General features: G+C 42.4%; 1 protein-coding gene across 1 annotated transcript in view; it reads left to right on the forward strand.

The window, feature by feature from the left end:
- Window positions 1-21,388, forward strand: part of MCC (MCC regulator of WNT signaling pathway) — a 263,692-nt gene that overhangs the window by 196,114 nt on the left and 46,190 nt on the right. The window contains exons 5-6 of the mRNA XM_055119442.1: window positions 7,414-7,577; window positions 9,745-9,951. Coding sequence (XP_054975417.1) covers window positions 7,414-7,577; window positions 9,745-9,951 — 371 coding nt within the window. The remainder of the gene's footprint in view (window positions 1-7,413; window positions 7,578-9,744; window positions 9,952-21,388) is intronic.

The raw sequence follows: 21,388 nt of genomic DNA on the forward strand, positions 1-21,388 counted from the left end.
CCCGGGTTCGATCCCCGGCATCCCATATGGTCCCCCAAGCACCGCCAGGAGTAATTCCTGAGTGCAAAGCCAGGAGTAACCCCTGAGCATCGCTGGGTGTGACCCAAAAAAGCAAAAAAAAAAAAAATACTCCAAGACACATCATAATCAGAATTACAAAATTCATAAAGAATATCAAATGTATCAAAATCAAAGAGGGGAAATGCACATGAAGGAGCTTCTTCACAGACTTACCCTGTGTGTCCGGGGGAAAAGACAGTAGGAATTTGACTTACAGTTTAAAATATCAAGGAAATGAACACTTCACCAAGAATATTCTGCCCAGCTAGACTGTCAATCAGATATGAAGGGATGACACAGAATTTCAGGAACTTCATATTCTCAAGTCCAACATTACAAGAAGTATTTGAAAGAGCTTCTTTAAGAAAAGGTAAATTTCAAAAGTACACTTCTAGAGAGATGGAAAAAAAACTTCATGTTAGTAATCTCACTCAGTCTCGGTAGCCTAAATGCATTTATCAAGAGACACAAATAGGCATGATTGGTCACAAAACTTTCTTTTGCCTACAAGGGACCCAATTGAACAGTCAAGGAAAACAAAAGTCAAAGGCTAGAAAACAATATTTCAAGCAAACAATTACCTTAAAAAGTTTTGGATGGTCACAGTTACGTCAGACATGTTCAAGACAGAACATGTCAGACATGTTCAAGTTTAAAAAAAAAGTTATAACTTTCTTTGGGGGGTGTTAATTTTTTTAGCCCCATGTTTTACAGTCTTGCAATACTGACAAAGGTAGGGATTCAAGCATGTTATATTCCTATACCAGACTCACCACCATTAGTGCCCATCTCAGGGTTGGTATTTATTAGTGATCAAGTAATATAGGCATCCTGAAGAATTCACACTCCAAAACGTTTTGACATCTAATAAGGAACAATCAAAGTATTCAAAACAGTTGCTAGCATAATGGTGGAAGATATTACTGCAACACAATAGTAGCTGGAAACTCCAAAACTGCCTTATTACTTCTGGATAGATGAACTAGGTTAAAACTCAATATGGAAATACTGGCTTTGAACGAATAAATGAAAGCAGTAGGCTTAACAGACATTTATAGTGTTCTATATAATCCCACAAAGCTCAAATAAACATTCTTCTCCAGTGCATTTGAGGCATTCTCCAAGATAGACCACATATTGGGTCTCTAAACATAACTCAAAAAATCAAGAAAGGAAGTGTATCAATAATTTTCTGACTGTGATGTGTTGAAAACGGAAGTTAATCACAAACTAAAACAGGACAAAAACAAAAAAATGTAAATACTTGGAAATTAAACAAGTCATTACTGAAAATTCAGTGGGACAGAGAAGAAATCAAGATTCCTAGAAACAAATGAGAATGAAGATAGGAACTACTAGAATGTATGGGACATAACAACAGCAATGGTGAGAGGAAAGTTCAAGGCACTGCAAGAATTCATTAAGAAACAAGAAAAAAAAATCATATAAATGACCTAACTACACAATTAAGCAACTAAAAAGACAAAAAAAGAAAAAACATAACAAGCAGAAGAAAGAAAATAAAACCAGAAGCAAAAGTTACTGAAATGGAAACTAAAAAAGAAATTATATGATCAACAAAACCAGAAATTGCTTTTTTGAAAGAATAAATAAGACTGACAGACCATTAGCAAGACTCACAAAGAAGGAAAAAGAAAACTCTAATAAAAGCAAATCAGAAATGGAAGGAGACATGTTACCGTAGATAACACAGAAATCCAGATTCATCAGGGGTTACTTTAAAAGTTTTCATGCCATAGGGTGGTTTGTATTTACCTTTATCTCAAGGTAAAACCAACTATTTTCCTATTTGCTGCACATGACTTGTTTGTGTTGCTATGTTAAAGATCATTTTAATTAGTTTTCAATTTATAATTTAAAAAATTATAAAATAGTTTTGTCAATAGAAAGATGATTAGAGAAGCACATTCATATATCTGGCAAACCCTGAAAAGTTTTGCAGGACAGTATCCAGAAGCTGGCATTTTTATCCAACTTGATCTAGAAATGTCAATTTAAAAACTCCTAAACCGATAGGAATACATTAAATGCAATCATGAAAAAACCCAGAGGAATCCTCAGAAAAAATAATTTGAAGTTTCTGGTAGATTCTTTTATTTATATCTGCTTCTTCATGGTTGCAGGGTAGAATAAATTTTTCAAGATGATAACTAAATTTCAGTCAGAATTGTACAATATGGCAGTTCTTCTGGCAATTCTTCAATGTTTGCCTATCTATTGATGTACTTAGAAAACTAATCAATGGGGTATATGAAATCAAAATAAAGCATTCAATTACTCTAAAAAAAATAAGGTCTTCATGCCATATAATGGGAGAATGTAGAAGAAACTGATAAAATTTTGAACTCATAACCTTCCAAAATTCAGTCTAGAAGTAGCAGAGTGCCTGAACAGGCCAATTATTATCAATGAAAGTGAAATGGTGATCAAAATTCTTCACCAGTTAAAAAGTAGCCCCATGGAGGGAACTTGACACTGGTGGTAGGATCAAATTTGTTTGTCTAAAACTCAACTGTGAATAGCTTTGTGAATCATAGTGCTTTAATTTTTAAAATGCTGGGGAGGGCCGGAGCGATAGCACAGCGGGTAGGGTGTCTGCCTTGCACGCGGCCGATCCGGGTTCGATCCCCGGCATCCCATATGGTCCCCCAAGCACTGCCAAGAGTAATTCCTGAGTGCAAAGCCAGGAGTAACTCCTGAGCATCGCTGGGTGTGACCCCCCCCAAAAAAAAGCAAAAAAAAAATAAAAATAAAAATAAAATGTTGGAGAAAACTGACCCAGGCCTCAGTTAGCCTTTTACCTGACTTCCAGCTACTGCCTGAAGCCTGGACAGAGAAACCGTTTGATTGAAATTAGGTATCGTCCCCTTTTCCTGTTCTCTGTAGCCCAGCATGGTCAGAATGCAACCTGGTCACACCTTTTGAGTCCTTCTGTGATCATTGCTTCAGGTGGGGTTATGCTAGGGACATCATTATAGACTCACAAAATAAAGGTGTCTTCTCATTCTACTCACATAGAGTTGAGTTGTTTGTGTTTGACTTTGGCACACCGCTAGGTGCTCTTGGGTGCTGGGGTCTTCTCCTAGGACACTCCCAGTACCAGGAGACCATGTGGTGCTGGTGATCTAACTGGGCTTTCTGCATGCAAGCGGGTGCTCTGGTCTGTTGGACTCTCTCTCTAACCCTCATTCAGATACATTTAGTGCAGGTTTTATAGGAATATATTTTAGTTCTAGCTCAAGGTACAAGAAACCCTGCAACTCTAAGTAGGTGTTCATTAGGAAAAATTTATCTGATCATTATAAAAAACGAAATGTGTTCCAGCAGTAATCCCACCAGCACATGTGATTTTCTTGCTCTGGATTTCCTTTTGAGTTAATGATGCATACCTGACTCCTTTCCTGTAGCACTTTCTGCAGTAGGAGTATCCCCCAATTATTAGCAGTTCAGGGCATGACTCATAATAAGGACTAAGAGGAATAAGATCAATGAACAACGTACTGCCATTGACAGTTTGCTTCTAGTCTTGTCCAGAATACATCAATCATATTTGCTTATTTAAATGAGCTTTGTTTATGTTTTTTTACAATATAATATAAAACAAATATAAACAAATTTGTTTACATTTGCTCACTTAAATGAGCTTCCAAATGACCCATCAGTACCACTTCTGGGAACATAATCTGGGACCCCAAAAACACACAGAAATGCTACATGCACTTCTGTGTTCAATGCAGCACTATTCACAATAGCCAGAATCTGGAAACAACCCGAGTGTGCCTGAGAGCAGACGACCAGATAAAGAAACTATGGTACATTGCATAATGGAATACATGCAGCTGTTAGGAAAAATGAAATTATGAAATTTGCTTATAAATGGATGGACATGGAGAATATCGTGCCAAGTGAAATGAGTCAGAAGGACTCATTCTGAGTCCTTGGATAGCCATAAAATGATGGGACTCATTTGTGTCCAGTGAAACATAATGTGTAGAAAACATGATAGTAGAAAACATAATATGAGACTGATACCCCAGGATAGTAGAAGCAAAGGCCAGGAGAATTGGTCCAGGGTTGGATGCCTGCCTCAAGTGCTGCGGGAGAAGGCAGTTGGGATAGAGAAGGGACCACTGTGACAAAGATAGTTGGAAATTATCACACTGGATGAGAACTATGCTTAAAATAGGTAAAGGAACAAGCATGATAACCTCTAAATATGTGTATTGCAAACCATAATGCCCCAAAGGGGGAGATGAAGAGAGAGAGTGAGAGAGAGAGTGAGTGAGAGAGGAGAAAGAAGAGAGAGGAGAAAGAGAAAGGAGGAAAAGTACCTGCCATAGAGATAGGCTGTGGGGACGGTGGTGGGAGGAAAACTGGGACCTTGGTGGTGGGAAACATATACTGGTAGAGAGATGGGTGTTGGAACATTGTATGACTGAAATCCAGCCATGAACAGCTTTGCAACTCTGTCTCTCACAGTGATTCAATAAAAATAGTAATAATAATAATTTTAATTTGCCTACACTATTCTTACGGCTGTGAGGATGATCAAAGACACTTCTTTCACAGAGCTTGTGTTTTTGTAGAGGAAAGATAACAAACACATAGTCAGATCCAAACACATAGTCAGATCAGATAATGATAATTGCCATGAAGAAAATAGGATAATGGTTTATGAACTTATTAGAGGGAGAACTTATTATGGAACTCCATGCTTTAGATAGGGAAGATGGGTGAGGATTACATTACATTTGAGCAGAGAGCTGAAAAGATGGAGTATTTAGATAGCAAAAACTTTCAGTGAAGGAGACTTCAAAGGAAAGGGAAGCTCTGGGACAAACAGGAAATGGGCATGTTCTAGGGATGGAGAGAAGACAGGTGTGGTGGGGTGAAGGTGAACAGGTGAGGCCAGGAACAGACATGCTTCTTGCCTGCACAGGAGCATTGTTGAGGAGCTCAGAATTGTCCATTGTGCAAGCCCCACCCCCAGAGATTATGATTTAATTGGCCTGGAGTGGGGCCTGGGTGCTGGTAGCTTATAAGAGCTCCCTAGGAAATTCCATGGATAGCCTGGCTTGAGAACATCAGTTTTGAGTATGCAGAGTCGCACAGACTCTGGTAAGGAGCTGGGCTCAAGCAAAGAGATGTGGGTAGCCACGCTAGGTCTGGGCCAGGGAACAAAAGGATCTGACCCATCCCTTTGGCTGTGGTGTGGGGAGTAGAAGTAAGTGGTGTCGCTGACCCAGCTCAGAAATAAAGAGAGCTTGAACCATGGTGCTACCAGCGGTAGGAAAGTCATTTTGGGGATGTTGTAGGGGTCACCGCCATAATTTGCACTGACGTTAGGATGTGAAGGAAAAGGAGGCCGAGGCTCCCTGTGACTGGATGGACAGTGGTTCTGCTCACAGAGACAGGTTTCAGAGGAGGAGCATGTATTGGTGGGAATGAAAGCTTGAGGCTTGTTTTCTCACTAGATTTAGATCACATAGCTAATCAGATTCATCAGGATATTCTAATAAATCCTGTTTTGCTAATGCTGGGTTTCTAGAAGCTTCCAAAGCTACGCACCAAAAGAAACTGACCATTTCCACTCCTGTAAGAAGGACAGCCATGCTGATCCTGAGCTCCCTTCCTTCAGGGAGAAGGCTGGCTAGAGGACAGGAACTTACTTTGAGAGAGCGCCTATAGTCAGCACCTGTATTGCTATCAAAACTGAATGGCTTGGTGCTGAATAGAATCTGAAATAACAGCTTAAGATATTTCGATTTGACTTTAAGAGGGTTTTTTCCCGGCTGGAGCAATAGCACAGCGGGTAGGGCGTTTGCCTTGCACGCGGCCGACCCGGGTTCGATTCCCAGCATCCCATATGGTCCCCTGAGCACCGCCAGGGGTGATTCCTGAGTGCAAAGCCAGGAGTAACCCCTGTGCATCACCAGGTGTGACCCAAAAAAGCAAAAAAAAAAAAAAGGGGGTTTTTTCCCAATAAAAATGCCTTCTAACGGACTGGAGCAATAGTACAGCAGGTAGGGCGTTTGCCTTGCATGCGGCCAACCCAAGTTCGATTCCCAGCATCCCATATGGTCCCCCGAGCACCGCCAGGAGTGATTCCTGAGTGCAGAGCCAGGAGTGACCCCTGTGCATCACCGGGTGTGACCCAAAAAAAAGCAAAAAAGCAAAAAAAAAATCACTAAGACACATCTAGCTCACATTAAGGTGATTTCTTTCTCTGATCAGGTTCTCAATGTCCAGCAATTAAAAATAAACCGTGTTTTTAAGTCATAATCAAATTATTATGATCACTTATGAGACATTTACAGGGAAAATAACAAGGAATTTCTTATGACCACCTGTTCCCTCTTATGGAAGGAGTGAGGTAAATTATAGTGATAGAGGTTGACAATCAGATATTAAGAAAAATGTCATGATTATAATCCCAGTAAGGCCAAGGGTGACTTATTACCCGGTTTCTTTTTTAACGTCTCACCTGGAAATCTTTTTCTTTTTTTAATATTTTGTTATTTGGCCACACCCAGCAGTGCTCAAGCTTACTCCTGGCCCTGAGCTCAAGGATCACTCCTCACACCTGGCAAGGGTTAGGGGGCCATGTAAGTACAAGAGGGCCATGTTAGGGGGCTCTGCACTCAGGAATCACTCCTGGCGGTGCTCAGGTGACCCTGAGTCAGCTATGTGCAGGCACCCTAGCCACCATCCCATCTCTCCAGCCCCACAACCATGGCCTTTTTTTTTCAATTTGTGTGTTTAGTAAAGGTATGAGGGCTTTTTGTTTTGTTTTATTTTTTAAAAGCTGAAACTCTGCTTACAGTCAACACTTAGCTGGGTGAGCAGGAGGGTTCAATGAAACCTGCAGTCCCAGCATCCTCTTTTTTTTTTTTTTTTTTTTTTTTTGCTTTTTGGGTCATACCTGGCGATGCACAGGGGTTACTCCTGGCTCTGTACTCAGGAATTACCCCTGGCGGTGCTCAGGGGACCATATGGGGTGCTGGGAATCAACTCAGGTCGGCCACTTGCAAGGCAAACGCCTACCCGCTGTGCTATTGCTCCAGCCCCGCCAGCATCCTCTTTTTTGACATTTAGTTCTAAGGAAACTTGAGATGTGGCTGGCTTCCAGTGAAAAGCTAGAGAATGTAACAGACACATGGGTATGGTCTGCATAAGACCATGCCGCAGCCTTAGGGAGCATACTACATGTCTTTGGAGACTGAGTGACCCCACTGCTGTTTCATCCTCCTGAAAGGTCTCCCCCAGGAAGCAAATCAGAAAGGATCTGGACCGCCTGCATCTTTAACTCACTTTGTTCACACTCACTTGCAGATACGTGCAGTGATCTGAACTTGGAGCTGCAGCGGGTGCTGACTGGACTGGAGAATGTCGTGTGCTGCAGGAAGAAGAGTAGCTGCAGCCTGTCGGTGGCTGAAGTGGACAGACACATAGAGCAGCTCACCACGGCCAGCGAGCACTGTGACCTGGCAATGAAGGTAGAGTTCCCAGCCCTGTCTGCTTCTTTGTATTGGAACTGTGTGTGTGTGTGTGTGTGTGTGTGTGTGTGTGTGTGTGTGTGTGTCACAGCCATCGATGCTCAAGGGTTACTCCTGGCTCTGCACTCGGGAATGACTCCTGGTGGTGCTCGGGGGACCATATGGGATGCTGGGGATCGAACCCAGGTAGTTCATGTACAAGGCAAATGCCCTGCCCACTGGACTATCACTCTGGTCCCTGGAACTCATTTTTGAAGGTGATTCTAGCAAATACTTTTCTTCTTAGTGTTTTTATGATATAGAAGGTCTAGAGTGGACAGCCATGGTATGAAGGGGCCACCGGAGCCTGGCACATTCTCCTTGGACTGAATTACATTAAGAGAAGTTGCGCTATTGCCAAATATGGTCGCTGGCTCAGCAGTAAAACTGGCAATCTATTTGGAAACTCTTAGACTACTAGTATTGATCCACAGCATTTTAGTACGTTTTATAATACGACACTTAGGCTGTAAGCTTAACCTTGAAGTTCTCTTAAAATATTAAGGCTTCTAGAAGATAAACTCATGAGCTATCAGTTCATGTTGCTAACCAGAAGGAAGCTCAGGCCTGCGTGAGTCACCTGTTCAGAGGGCCCTGGAGCAAGGTCTAGCCACACCTTTTACATACTCGTCTTCCTGCACAAGGAGGATGAGCTGAGTGCCATCGCTGCATCCACACAAACTCATGAGCAAGAGGAAAACCAAGTCCTGGTAATTACTGGCTCGGGTTGCTCTGCGTTAATTCGCCATAGCTCAGAGCTTTGTAATCTGGGCATAGTGATTCAAACTGAGAAGTCTGGAAGGGAAAGTGTGACTTAAAATAAAAGTAGTGATTTGAAGAACTACTAGGGCTCTTGGCACAAGTGTCCATCAGCCAGGACCCTGGATTTCATGTCGACCATGACTAATGTTGATGACTCTCTGCCTCTGGATAACCATGTGCTGGTGTCCCTGATGTGGTATGAAGAAGCCACCACCAGTGCTGCTTGCTCTGGTGTTTCCCCAGCCCTGTATTCAACTGTTGTCAGTGTGGCCTCAGGGGGGGAGCTGATGCCAAGTATCACCAGCCCGAAAGAACCGCGTGGTGCTTGGAGGAGGCCAGAGAGGAGAGAAAGGGCAGAGCCCCACATGTGCAGGTGGCTCAGCGTTAGTCTGGTGAGAGTCATACCCTCATGTTGTGCCTTTTGAGACCTCTCTTTTCTGACTTCTGCCCCTTTCCTTATCTTTCAGTATTGAATTATACTTACTTTTCTGAAAGAAAATCTCACTGAGTATTTCTGAAAGTAAACAGAATAAGTTATTCCCTTTTTGTGTGCATGCCTCTACTCCATTAATAGTGTTGCTTTTGTCCAATGATGCTCAGAGACTGCTCCTAGTTCTGTGCTCAGGAGTGATCCCTGGTGGTACTCAGGGCCTGGGATTAGAACAAGGGTGGATGGAATGTAAGACAAGCATCTTAGCCCCTGTTCTATCTCTCTGGTACGTAGTAACGTATTAAATGAATTAATTACTGTATTAAATGAATTCTTCAAAGTTCCCCAAGTATTCAATTTCCGTTATGTTCTGTCAGTAGCTTCCTTAGTAACTAAACCTGCTGCTTTAGAGACCGTTGTAGGGGCTTCCTCTTTCCTGTCATAGTGTACTTTTGTCTTGAGACTTGACCTCCCTCACACTCTCTGGATTGTTCTGTGACCCACTAAGTGCTTTCTGGAGAGACACTGGCATTGCTGAGTGAGAACACAGGAGGCCAATAATCCAGCCCATTTCCAGTTCAACTTCATATGCACTTTGCAGTACCAGGATCACTAACTGGGTTATTGTCTGGACATATGTGTTTGCCAGGACATGGATGAAGGAGACAAACAGTCACTTTGACGTGGCAGTGAGCAGCACAAATTGAATAAGATGTGAGGAAAGGACTGTGTCTTCCTTGCTCTGGAGCAGCTGCAGAGCACCAAGGTTGGCCCTGGATGTCTTCTCCGCAGTGTGGGCAGGGCCTTCAGGGTCTCCCTCCACCAACACTTAGTCTCGAGTCCTGGCCCCACGCTCAGATGTACCCCTGACCTGGTGCTGTTCCCTTTGCCCCTTCTCAAGCTGACTCTGCTTGTCCTTGTGGCTGTGTCTTTCAGACTGTCGAAGAGATCGAGGGGGTCCTCGGCCGGGACCTATATCCCAACCTGGCTGAAGAGCGTTCCCGTTGGGAGAAGGAGCTGGCAGGGCTGAGGGAAGAGAATGAGAGTCTGACAGCCATGCTGTGTGGCAAAGAGGAGGAGCTGAACAGGACCAAGGCCACCATGAATGCCATCCGGGAGGAGCGGGACCGGCTCCGGAGACGGGTGAGTGCCAAGCACCGTGGGCCCTGGGCAGCCTCAGGAGCTGGGAGCATTTGTGGCCGTAGAGATCACGTTTCTTATGCAGAAGTCATTCTTCTCTGGCCAGACCTGGGCAGTGCTCAGGGCTTGCTCCTGGCCATAATCCCGGGACCAGTGTTGCTGGGAGTGGAATCTGGAGCAGCCACAGGCAAGTCGAGCTCCTTAACTCTCCCAGGAAATCATTCTCGAAAGTGATTTGAAAAAGCCTAATTATGGGAGTAAAATTTTAAAATCTCCTTCCTTGCAATTGTATATCTGAATAGATGACAAAATTCTGTTTAGGCAACGATTCTCAAACTGTTCTGTATTTTCCCTAACTCAGTTAAAGTTTCCCCTTTCACGATAGATTGATACGATTTTATTATTTGCATAAATATTTGGAATTTCTCCCTTTGCATACTTTTCTTCGATGCAGAATCTCGCACGACAGAGCCTGGCAAGCTACCTGTGGCGTATTCAATATGCCAAAAACAGTAACAATAATGGGCCTCATTTCCCTGTACACGACAGGGACAAATGGAGATGTTACTGGTGCCCGCTCGAGCAAATCGATGAGCAATGGGATGACAGTGATACAGTGAATATTTTCTTTAAATTTACGATACCCTGGGCCAAGGAGCCAGCACTGGAATCAGGCATGGCTGCTTTGTGTGCGGGACCCTGGTCAATCCTCTATGTCACATGCTCCTCCCTCAGAACACGGCCCCAGTGGCTCCCCCGTAGTGCAGGACCTGAGCAACTCCAAATGCTCGGATACCAACACTGAATCATTTGGACTGATTGGCTGCTTAGTACAGGAACCTCTGAGATCTTCTTAGAAACCCACCCAAAAGGAAAACAGGGGGAGGGATGGAGGCAGGTGGGAAGTTGGGCTACACCCAGCAGTGCTCAGGGCACCCCTGTACTCAGAGATCACTGCTGAGTGAGCTCTGGGAATTATGTATGGTGCCAGATCAAACTTGACTCAGCCACATGAAAGGCAAGTTTCTCAACTCCTATTCTATATCTCCAATCCCAAGAACATTTATCTTAAAAAATAAATTTGAGGGACCGGAACAATAGTACAGCAGGTAGAGTGTTTGCCTTGCATGCAGCCAACCGGGTTCAATCCCCGGCATCCCAAGCACCGCCAGGAGTGATTCCTGAGTACAGAGCCAGGAGTAACCCTGTGCATCACCGGGTGTGACCCAAAAAGCAATCAAACAATCAATCAAAAAAATAAATCACAGTATCACAATCATCCCATTGTTCATCGATTTACTCGAGCGGACGCCAGTAACGTCTCCATTCATCCCAGCCCTGAGATTTTAGCAGCCTCTCCTTAATTCGTTTTTTTTTCTTTTTTTTTTTTTTTTTTTTTTAGTCACACACAGCGATGTTCAGGGGTTACTCCTGGCTTTACACTCAGGAATTACTTCTGGTGGTGCTTGGGGGACCATATGGGATGCTGGGGATCAAACCCAAATCTGTCGCATGCAAGGCAAACACCCTACCTGCTGAACTATAGCTCTGGCCCCTCTCCTTACTCATTTTTCCCAATGATTGGAGGCTCTTTTCAGAGTCAGGGGAATGATACCTGTTATTGTTACTGTATTTGGCATATCAAAAACACCACAGGGAGCTTGCCAGGCTCTTCCGTGCGGGCGGGATACTCTCAGTAGCTTGCAGGGCTCTCCGAGAAGCATATATATATATATATATATATATATATATATATATATATGTGTGTGTGTGTGTGTATGTATATGTATATTTCCATTTATGATGTGTTGCGCGGCTGCGACAAGAATATGTTCACTCATGCATGGAGTTTCTGTTTTTTGTTTTGTTTTGTTTTTTGCTTTTTGGGTCACACCCAGCGATGCTCAGGGGTCATTCCTGGCTTTGCATTCAGGAATTACCCCTGGCCGTGCTCAGGGGACCATATGGGATGCTGGGAATCGAACCCGGGTTGGCCGCATGCAAGGCAAATGCCCTACCCGCTGTGCTATCACTCCAGCCCCTGGAGTTTCTGTTTTGCAACAGAAAGTTTGGCAGAATTGTTAAGGCATTTATGAAACTGGAGCTTCTTCTCAGAAACCCACAGTGCTCTGATGCTTGACTGTGATTTGATCTGTTATTGGACTGAGAGTGAAGCAATGAGTTCTTCAATCAGAATGATTCCCTCTGAACTTTACCTTAAATTCCTAGACCAGCAATATTAGAAATGTACTTTTCTTTGAGGGGGAGGGGGCCAGGGGTTGGGCCATACTACTGATGCTCAGATGTTGCTCCTGGTCCTGCACTCAGGAATCACTCCTGACAGTGCTCTGGGGACCATAATGGATGATGGGGATTGAACCCAGGTCAGCCACCCTGGGCTGCAAGAGCAGCACTCTCCCCACTATACTATAATTCCAGATCTTAGAAACATACTTTCTAGTCATGCTCTGACCAGTAATTTTGCACACAGATAAAGCTGAATCAGGAAGAATGCTTATAGTCTATATTTTCACCATCCTTATCTCTGATTGCTCCCATACTTTCAAGAAAGCTTGGTGATAATTTGTTCTTCAGTAAGGTTAGCACATGCTTGGCAATCTGTTCTTGGTCCATACACAAGTTGGTTTCTATTGTTTTTGCTTAAGGGAAAAGTTCTGTTCTGAGCAATTACCAACTCAGGAAAAGTTCTGTTTTGACCATTACCAACTCTTTTCCTCATCTGCACCTAATTTCTCATTAATAGGCCCACATTCTCGATCTTGTAAATAGCAGTTTTTCTGAAACCAGGTACCTAAGGCTTATTTTCAGTACCCAGTTCTATTGGACACCATTTTCCATACTTGCATCTGAAGGTATAAATCACCTCAGCCAGCAAGCTTGGTGTTTGTGCCCATACATCCATAATTCCTGGGTCGCACTCCCTGGACACTGTACTGGAATTTCAGTATTACTGAATTTGAAAGTGTGGCTCCATTCTGAGAAGACCCCAGTGTTCTTAGCCTGAACACTAGAGTACCTGAAATTTTTTGCGTTTTCATGTAGAACCTGAACTTTTCCATGGTTGGGTGTCTCTAGAGAGTATTAGTGCAGTGGAGGAGTTGGCCATTCACCTGGCTGCAGTAGGGGGTGTGGATGTTGCTGCCCAGGCTTTGGCAGGGCAGGGGCTCAGCCAGCTGTGCTCTTGAGAGAGCTCCAGAGCTTTCAGCTGGGGAAGCTGGCCCCACTCTGCCAGTTCACAATTAAATCTCTGAAGAGATGCAAACCAAGCAGCTAAAAGTAAAACTAAGTCTTACTTTTCAATGGCTTCTAATGAAAAAATATATGAAAAATTTGGGGGCTGGAGTGATAGCACAGAGGGTAGGGCGTTGCCTTGCACACGGCCGACCTGGGTTCAATTCCCAGCATTCCATATGGTCCCCTGAGCACCGCCAAGAGTGATTCCTGAGTGCATGAGCCAGGAGTAACCCCTGTGCATCGCCAGGTGTGATCCAAAAAGGAAAAAAAACACGAAAAATATATGAAAATTTGTTTTTCTTTTTTTTCTTGTGAAAAAATTTGTTTTTCAATGGCTTCTAAAAATATATATCTTCCTCAACTAGAAATGTTCTAAAGAATTTGCCTGCATACCCATGAATTGTATTTGTTTCGCTTCATTTCAAGATAATCATGGGTCTCATAAATCTGTCTTTGAGTGTTGCCCCAATATACTTGATTTCCCTAAGGAAGAATCATCTCTGTGTTTGACTGTCTCCTGACCCCTCTGAGCCATGCTCTACAGAACAGGGTGTGGTTCCATGCGTAGGAGGCCCCGCCATATCTGGCAAGCTGCCTGTTCTGCCTTGCCTGCGTTTCATCCACATTGCCCAACACTCTTTTCATCTTCCACAGTCACTCTATAGAATTTAAGCTGACCAGATCAATAAAATTGGTGTGTGCCCCCTGCCTGCAATTAAATAAAGTGCTCTCAATAGATTTTTGTTAAGCCTTGTTCAAGACTTAATTAAATTAGATCTTTAATATCAGTTAATAGATTTGGTTGCTTGGCAGAACAGTAACTGAGGAATAGGCAATTTTTATTATTGGTTCCAGCTCATTACTAAATGATGTGAGCACTCATTTCTGAATGACTATTCATCTTCTTTTAAACAAGTGACCTTCATTTAGAGAAAAGAGAATTACTCTAGAAAGGAATTTCTTTACTATTTATACCGATAAACCTAAGTCAACTCTATACCAACCCCCCTCTGTCTTTAAACAGTGCTCTTCAACCATTTTTATACTGGCAAATCAACACCTGTCCTGCATACTAATCCACAGGTTGATGATAAGCCAGGGGTTTCCAACCTTTCCACACCTGCAGGCCAGCTCTTGTGCTCAGGAGTCAGTATTGGTGGTGCTTGGGAGACCATATGTGGTGCCTGGGATCAAACAAGGGTCAGCCACATGCCAGACAGACATTTATTCCTATACTTTCTCTCTGACCCCTGAACAATATTGTCTTAAAACCTCTTCTACTTTCAAATGTTTTAAAAACCTTAAAGTGTTTTAATTAACTTGACTCTCTAAGGGGTAGGACTGGTTTGAGTGGGGAGAGCATGTTTTCCACCAATATCAAGAAAACAAAATATCTCTTTTCCAAAACATTTGTTCTTGATTATTAAATGCAGTATTATGTTTATGACGGGTTTTTATTTTCCTGTGTTCATAGGACCCATGTAACCCATAGTTTAGTTAAAGGTCTTTGAAAATATGAACACAGCCTTAAAATCCAGGAAATTTAAATGACTGCCACATGACTCTTGTCATTGTCCTATGGTGGAGAGGTGGCAAAGCCACTCTGTTCATCCACTCTGTACCCACCAGCCAGGCACCTGTCCCATGAACTCATCAAATGAGGCACATTGAGAACATTCTCCTGATGCCCTGAGATCCTCCCTGAGAGCCGTTTGTCCAGAGCCATTTGTCCCTCAGTGCCTGTTTCTAAATATTGAATTGGCTCTAAACCCCAGCTGAAATCCATCCTTAATATTTACTTAGGTTATTTCCAAGGGCAATTGACAATTAATAGTCATGGGTAGAATTAGAGAAGAGACTTCAAATTCACTATACAAACCGAAGAATCTACTTTAAAATCTACTTTAAAATGAGTAATTATCTTCAAGGTTGACTTCTTTTCGCTAATGAATTCACTGTGATATGTATGTTGCATAAGCTTAATATATAGAAGTATATGCAAAGAAATGTAAGACAACACACCCATATAATAATAAAGTCTAAATCTAGGCAATAGAATAGCTTTGTTTTTCTTCTTTTATATTCTTTCTTCATTTTATTTTTGTACCTCACCTGGCAGTGCTGAGAGTGCATTCCTTCCTCTGTGCTCAGGAATCACTTCTGGTGGACTCAGAGGACCTTATGGGATGCTGGGGATTGAATCCAGATTGGCCGGGTACAAAGCAAGTACCCCATCTGTTATACTACTGCTCTGATCCCTCTTCCTTCATTTTGAAATTAAATAATAAAGTAATAAAGTTTGGATAAGAACAGAGATTTGCATGGGATTGGAGAGATGACTGAAGGTGCTTGCCTTGCATGTGGCCAGGCCTGGTTTGATTTCCCGAGCTTCAGCAGGGTGATTCCCTGAGCATTGCCAGGTATGACCCAGCCACCCTACCAAAAGGGAGTATACAGTTTCCAACTTCAACCACTTGCTTCAGATACAAGCAGTCTTCTCTATTTACCCTAAATGGTACTTTTTATTTATTTCTGCTATTTCTTCTCAGAAGCTTCTAATAAGATGGGGACGGAAATGCCAGTATTAGCTAAGTTTAAAATCATGTGATATGTTTTGTCAAAAACCACCCTGGTTTTATCTGCCCGTGCAAACCTGGAGAAGACGTCAAGTTGAGGAGAACCAGGTCCAGTTGTTCCTCGCGCCCTGAGAGGAACTGCAGTGCCCCTTTCCAGAGTCACTGGCACATACGTGCTCAGAATGCAGGCAGAGCCAGGACAATCTAATCCTCCAAGTCTCAGTACCATAACACAGCAAAGAAGCTTATTTCTTGCTTATTCTTCATGTCCAGACAGATGTAGAGACTGGTACACAAACACTTAACCCAGCCTGGATCCTTGTTCTTAAATGTTGTTACTCATAGCCCGGGGGCCAGGTGAGACACATGCTTCCTGCAGTCTTCGGAGGACTAGAAAATGTGGAAGAGCACATGGCTGCTGGTTGAGCGGTGTATGGTCCCAGTGCACCTAATGTATTTGTTGTGAGTGTGAATCAGGTGGGCATTGAGAGCCTGGGAACGGGCAGTCTCCATCCATCATGTGGTGGCACTAGCCCGTGCACCAACATTGTGGGGACTCCTTCAGGGCCCTGCCACGCGCCACTGAATCAACAGCTGCATGATCCCAGCCAGAGTTCAAGGGAAAGAGTCAGAAGGTGGTGACAGATGGCCACCATATCGCCGGAGCCCTCCAGCTGCCCTTGCCTCTCTCCAGGCATCACAGATTCATTGCAATCCCACCAAAGTTCTAATGCCTTTTTTTTCCCCACAGAAATGAAACAAAAAATCCAAAAATTTGTATGTTACAATACCAGATTCCAGTCATTAATAAAATGCCCATTAGATATGTGTTATGTTCTTCAAAATTATCCTTAGTTATCTGAGCATTAAAAAGATATAATATTTCGGGCAGAGAGATAGTGCAAGAGCTGAAGAACCTGCTTTGCATACAGGATCCCCCCTGCCGCCCAACACCTGGTCCCCAGAGCACTGCTGACCGCTCCCAGGAGCTCCTACTTCACGGAACCTGAAGTAGCCCCTAAACACCATCAAATAGAGACCAAAAGCAAGAGAAAACCTAGATCGCATTTTGAAGAAGTATGAAACTTCACTCTGAAACAGTCATATAAACTGTCAGTCATGTTATTTCCCTTGAAACATATGTGATGTTTAAATTTTTTTCATTTCCGTAAAAAAATTATTGTGGTATAATTGCCATCAGATGTATAATCTAATGACTTGACATATGGAGATATATTAAATTATTACCACAACAAATCTAGTTTATACTTATCATTGTACAGTTAAATTTTTTGTGTGTATGATGAAAAAACTTTCAGATAACTTCCTTAAAACGTTTCAGATACAGACCAGGGAGATAGCACAGGGGTTACAATGCTTGGTTTCCAGCGGCCAGCTCTGATATGATGTTCAGCACAGCAGATGGCTCCCAGTTCCAGCTCAGGAGTGACCCTTGGGCACAGAACCAGAAGCCCTGAGCACTGTGGATTAGCCCAAACCTACTTACTCCCCAGCCACAAAAAAATTTAATATACAGTACTTTTAGTAGCTATAGACATCGTGCTATACATTTCATCCTTGGGACTTGCATTTTTATAATTGAAAGTATTGTTTTTAATTTTTACTAATGCATTTTTGAGTTCAGGATCCACACCCAGTCTCAGGGGCTCTGTTATCAGAAGTGACCCATGACAGTGCTTGGGTAATCATATGCAGTTCCAGAGATTAAACTCAAGTCTTCCATATGCAAGATAAGAGCCTTTCCTAGAATTTTCTCTGTCTGGGCCTGGAAGTGTAACCTTCACCCATTTCCTCAACCCTGAATCTTTGTTTTGTTGCTGCCCTTTTGTTTTGTGCTGCTTTTTAGATTCCACATATATTTGAATCAAAGGTCTATTTGTACTAAAAGATCTTTTGTATGTATGCTTTAAAAATATGTGTATCCATGTAGTCACATGGCATGATTCCATTCTTTTTTATCACTGAAAAGCACAACTAAAACTACCATGTGAGTCAACAACTCGATTTCTGAATACTTACTAGACTAAGGAAACAAAAACACTAAACTAAAATGATATCAACACCCCTGTGTTTCTAAACTTATTTACAGTAGCCAAGACAAGGAAACAACATAAGTGCCCACTGAAACAAGAATAGTTGAGGCATATTTTAAACCATCCTTTCATCCCCAGGATAAATACTGTTTGGTCATGGTGTGTAATTTTTTTTGATGTATTGTTAGATTTGTTTGCTAATGTTTTGCAGAGAATCTTTGCAGCTCTGTTCACCAGAGATAATACATCTGTAGATTTTCCATTTTGGTGATAACTTTTTCTGCTTTTGATATAAGTGATGTTTGCCTCATTATAATGATGCCTTTCTCTTAAATTATCTGAAAGAACCTGAAAAGGATTGGAACTGTGTCTTCTTAAAGGTTTGGAAGAAATCACTAGTAAAACCATCTAGGACTGAGGTTTTGTTGGGGGGAAGATTTTTTTTTTTTAGGAGTAATATATTTATTTGTATATAAGTGGAAGTAAATTGTATATAAATAGGACTAAATAGGTTCTATAATTTTATAGTACGATTATGTAAGTATATGTGATATATAACGTGCTTGTTACTCATTAGACTGTCATTTTTTTTAATTCTTTTATTGATTCACCATGTGGAAAGTTACAAAGATTTTTGATGAGCATTTCTGTGTTCTTAATAGTGATTGGCTGTTCAGGTGCTTTGTTTCTTCTTGGAGAAAAAAAAAAGTATCCATTTCTTCTGGCTTCTCTCTAAAAATTTTCAGAGTGATCACTGAAGGTCCTTTGGATTTCTGTTGTATCTGTTAGACATCTCCCCTGTTTCAGTTTACTTGTGTTTTCTTCCTCCCTCCCTCCCTCCCTCCCTCCCTCCCTCCCTTCCTTCCTTTCTTCCTTCCTTCCTTCCTTCCTTCCTTCCTTCCTTCCTTCCTTCCTTCCTTCCTTCTTTCCTTCCTTCCTCCCTTTCTCCTGTCCCTCCCTCCCTTCCTTCCTTCCTTCCTTCCTTCCTTCCTTCCTTCCTTCCTTCCTTTCTTCCTTCCTTCCTTCCTTCCTTCCCTCCTTCCCTCCTTCATTGAGTCATGCTAATGGTTTGTCAGTCTTGTTTATTTTTCCAAAGATCAGCTCTTGGTTTTATTGATTTTTGGATTTTTCTTGGATTTTTCTTTTAGTTTCCAGTTCATTAATTTCTGCTCTAAGTTTTATTATTTTCTTTCTTCTGCTTGCTTTGTTTCTTTTGCTGATTTTTTTTAGCTGCTTAAGCTGTGCAGTTATTTCTGTAGGCTAGTTCTTGCTTCCTAATGAATTCTTGTCTTGCTATGAACTTGCTATGAACTTTCCCCTCAACACCACTATTGCTGTGTCTATATGTTCTGGTAACTCATGTCTTTATCTCATTTATTTCCCTTAATCTTTTGATTTCCTCCCTGAATTCCTCTTTGTACAGCTGATTGTTCAGTAATACGTAGTTTCCTCCCCAAGAGTTTGAGGTTTTTTCCCCTTTTCTATCTGTGATTTTCTATCTGGGAGAACTGTTGATACAATTTCTATCTTCTTGATTTTATGGAGTTATAATATATGATCCAGCGTGTAGTCTCTCTTGGAGAATGTCCTATGTGGAGAAGAATGTATATTTGACTTTGAGATAAGGAGCCCTATTTATATCTACTAAGCCTATCTCTTACATTTCTTCTTTCAGATCCATATTTATTTCCTTATTGAGTTGTTGTTTAGTTAATCTACGTAGAAGTGATAAAGCAGTGTTAAAGTCTTATGATTGTGTTTCTGTCAGTATTTTCCTCCAGGTCTTCTAGTAGTTTTGTTAAATATTTTGATGGTCCCTTATTAGCTGCATAAATGTTTTGCTGTTTGAGTTCTTCCGAACGTGTTTTCCATTGGTCATTAAGAAATAACCATCCTGGTCCCTTGTAACATTTTTTTCCTTGAAATCTATGTTATCTGATATAAGTGGCGCCTCTGTTATTTTTGAGAGCATCATTCACTTGAAATATTGTTTTCTCAGCTTTTGACTTTGAACCTGTTTGCCCTGACTGTTCAAATTGGCCCCTTGTAGGCAGAAAAATATTAGGTTCATTTTTATAATCCATCTTATAACTCAGTGTCCCTTGATGGGTCAACTTAGGCATTGGCATTGAGTGAGATTATTAACTTGAAGGTTTTGGCCATCTTTTTGTAGAGGTTAGTCCTGTTGTGAGATGTATCTTGTCTCTAGAAGCCCCTTTAGTGCCTTTTTCAAAGTTAAGTGTCAAGTTCCTGAACTGTTGCTTTTCTGTATTGTTTGTTCAGACCTGAATTGATAGTCTAATGGGTAGAGTATTCTTGGTGAAGTGTTTATTTCATTTTCTTAACTCTGTCCCACCTTTTTTTTTCTGGCCCACAAGATCTCACTTGATAAATATTCTGGCCCCATGAGTACAGCAGGAATGGTTCCCAATAGGAAAGCTCCTGAGAACTGCCAGGTGTAAAACCCCCTCTAACAAAAACAGAAAGAAGGAAGGCAAAGTACTTTCTCTCCTAAGGATCCACAAACTCTGATCTCAGGAGACAGCTGTTACCTACACAGCAAAGCAAATCAGTGTCCATCCTCCTTAAGGAGAGATTTTCCAGCCAGGGCGCTTCAACACTCTACAGGGCAGAAATCTTACCCTCTGAGTTTGTTCTGTTACACAGTGAAAGTATATATTACAGCCTAATTGCTTGAAATTACAACTCCCAACTGCAAATTGTTGTCTCTCACACACAGAACACTCAGTCCTTTATGGCTAATCATGTTTCTAATACCTCTCCACATTATGACACCACCTTTTACTCCTGCCTGCCACTCATGTGGTACCCTGTTCGCCATCCCTGACTCATTTTTCTTGCATATGTGCACAGAGTATCCTGGGGACACCTTTTAAGACAGTCTCTTTGTCCTTTCCCCCGACATTTGTGCTGTAGTGTTTCCAGACATACAAGTGTGCTATCACCCTGTGCCAGGTAGGGCTGACAAGCCCACCCCAAGCTCCAACACCAGAAGCAAGTTATATGCTATTAGCCCACATGATTCTGGGATGGCTGAGTTGATGTCATTTCTCACTGGGAAGTGTGGTTCAGTCAGATGGTGGCCAGGCCAGACTCATCTAGAATGAAATGTTTCTTCACTCTGCTGGGCAAAGCTGCTAGGGTCTGGCACACTGGGTCAGCTTATCGACAACCATCCAGACCACCTGGCCAGCCCCCTCACACAGTGTGGCTGCCATGAAAGAGAAAAGCAGTCGCTTCTCCTCATCCGGCTTCATAGCTGTGGTATCCTTTTCACTGCCGTCTTTCTGTGAGGTAGTATCTCTCAGGCCAGAAGCGTGCATTGGAGGGACAACTGAACTCCCCTCCTCTGTGGGGTGGGAGAGAGGGCGGCACACCCGGCAGAACTCAGGCTACTCCAGGCTCTGCGCTTGAGGATGGCTGCTGGCAGTGTCCGGAGGACCATGTGGTATCAGGGATCAAATCTGGGCCTCCTGCATGCTAAGTATGTGCTCAACCCACTGAGTTCTCACTTCAGCCCTAGATACCACCTCT

Source organism: Sorex araneus, chromosome 1 (assembly GCF_027595985.1).
Source record: "Sorex araneus isolate mSorAra2 chromosome 1, mSorAra2.pri, whole genome shotgun sequence".
Classification (NCBI taxonomy): Eukaryota; Metazoa; Chordata; class Mammalia; order Eulipotyphla; family Soricidae; genus Sorex; species Sorex araneus.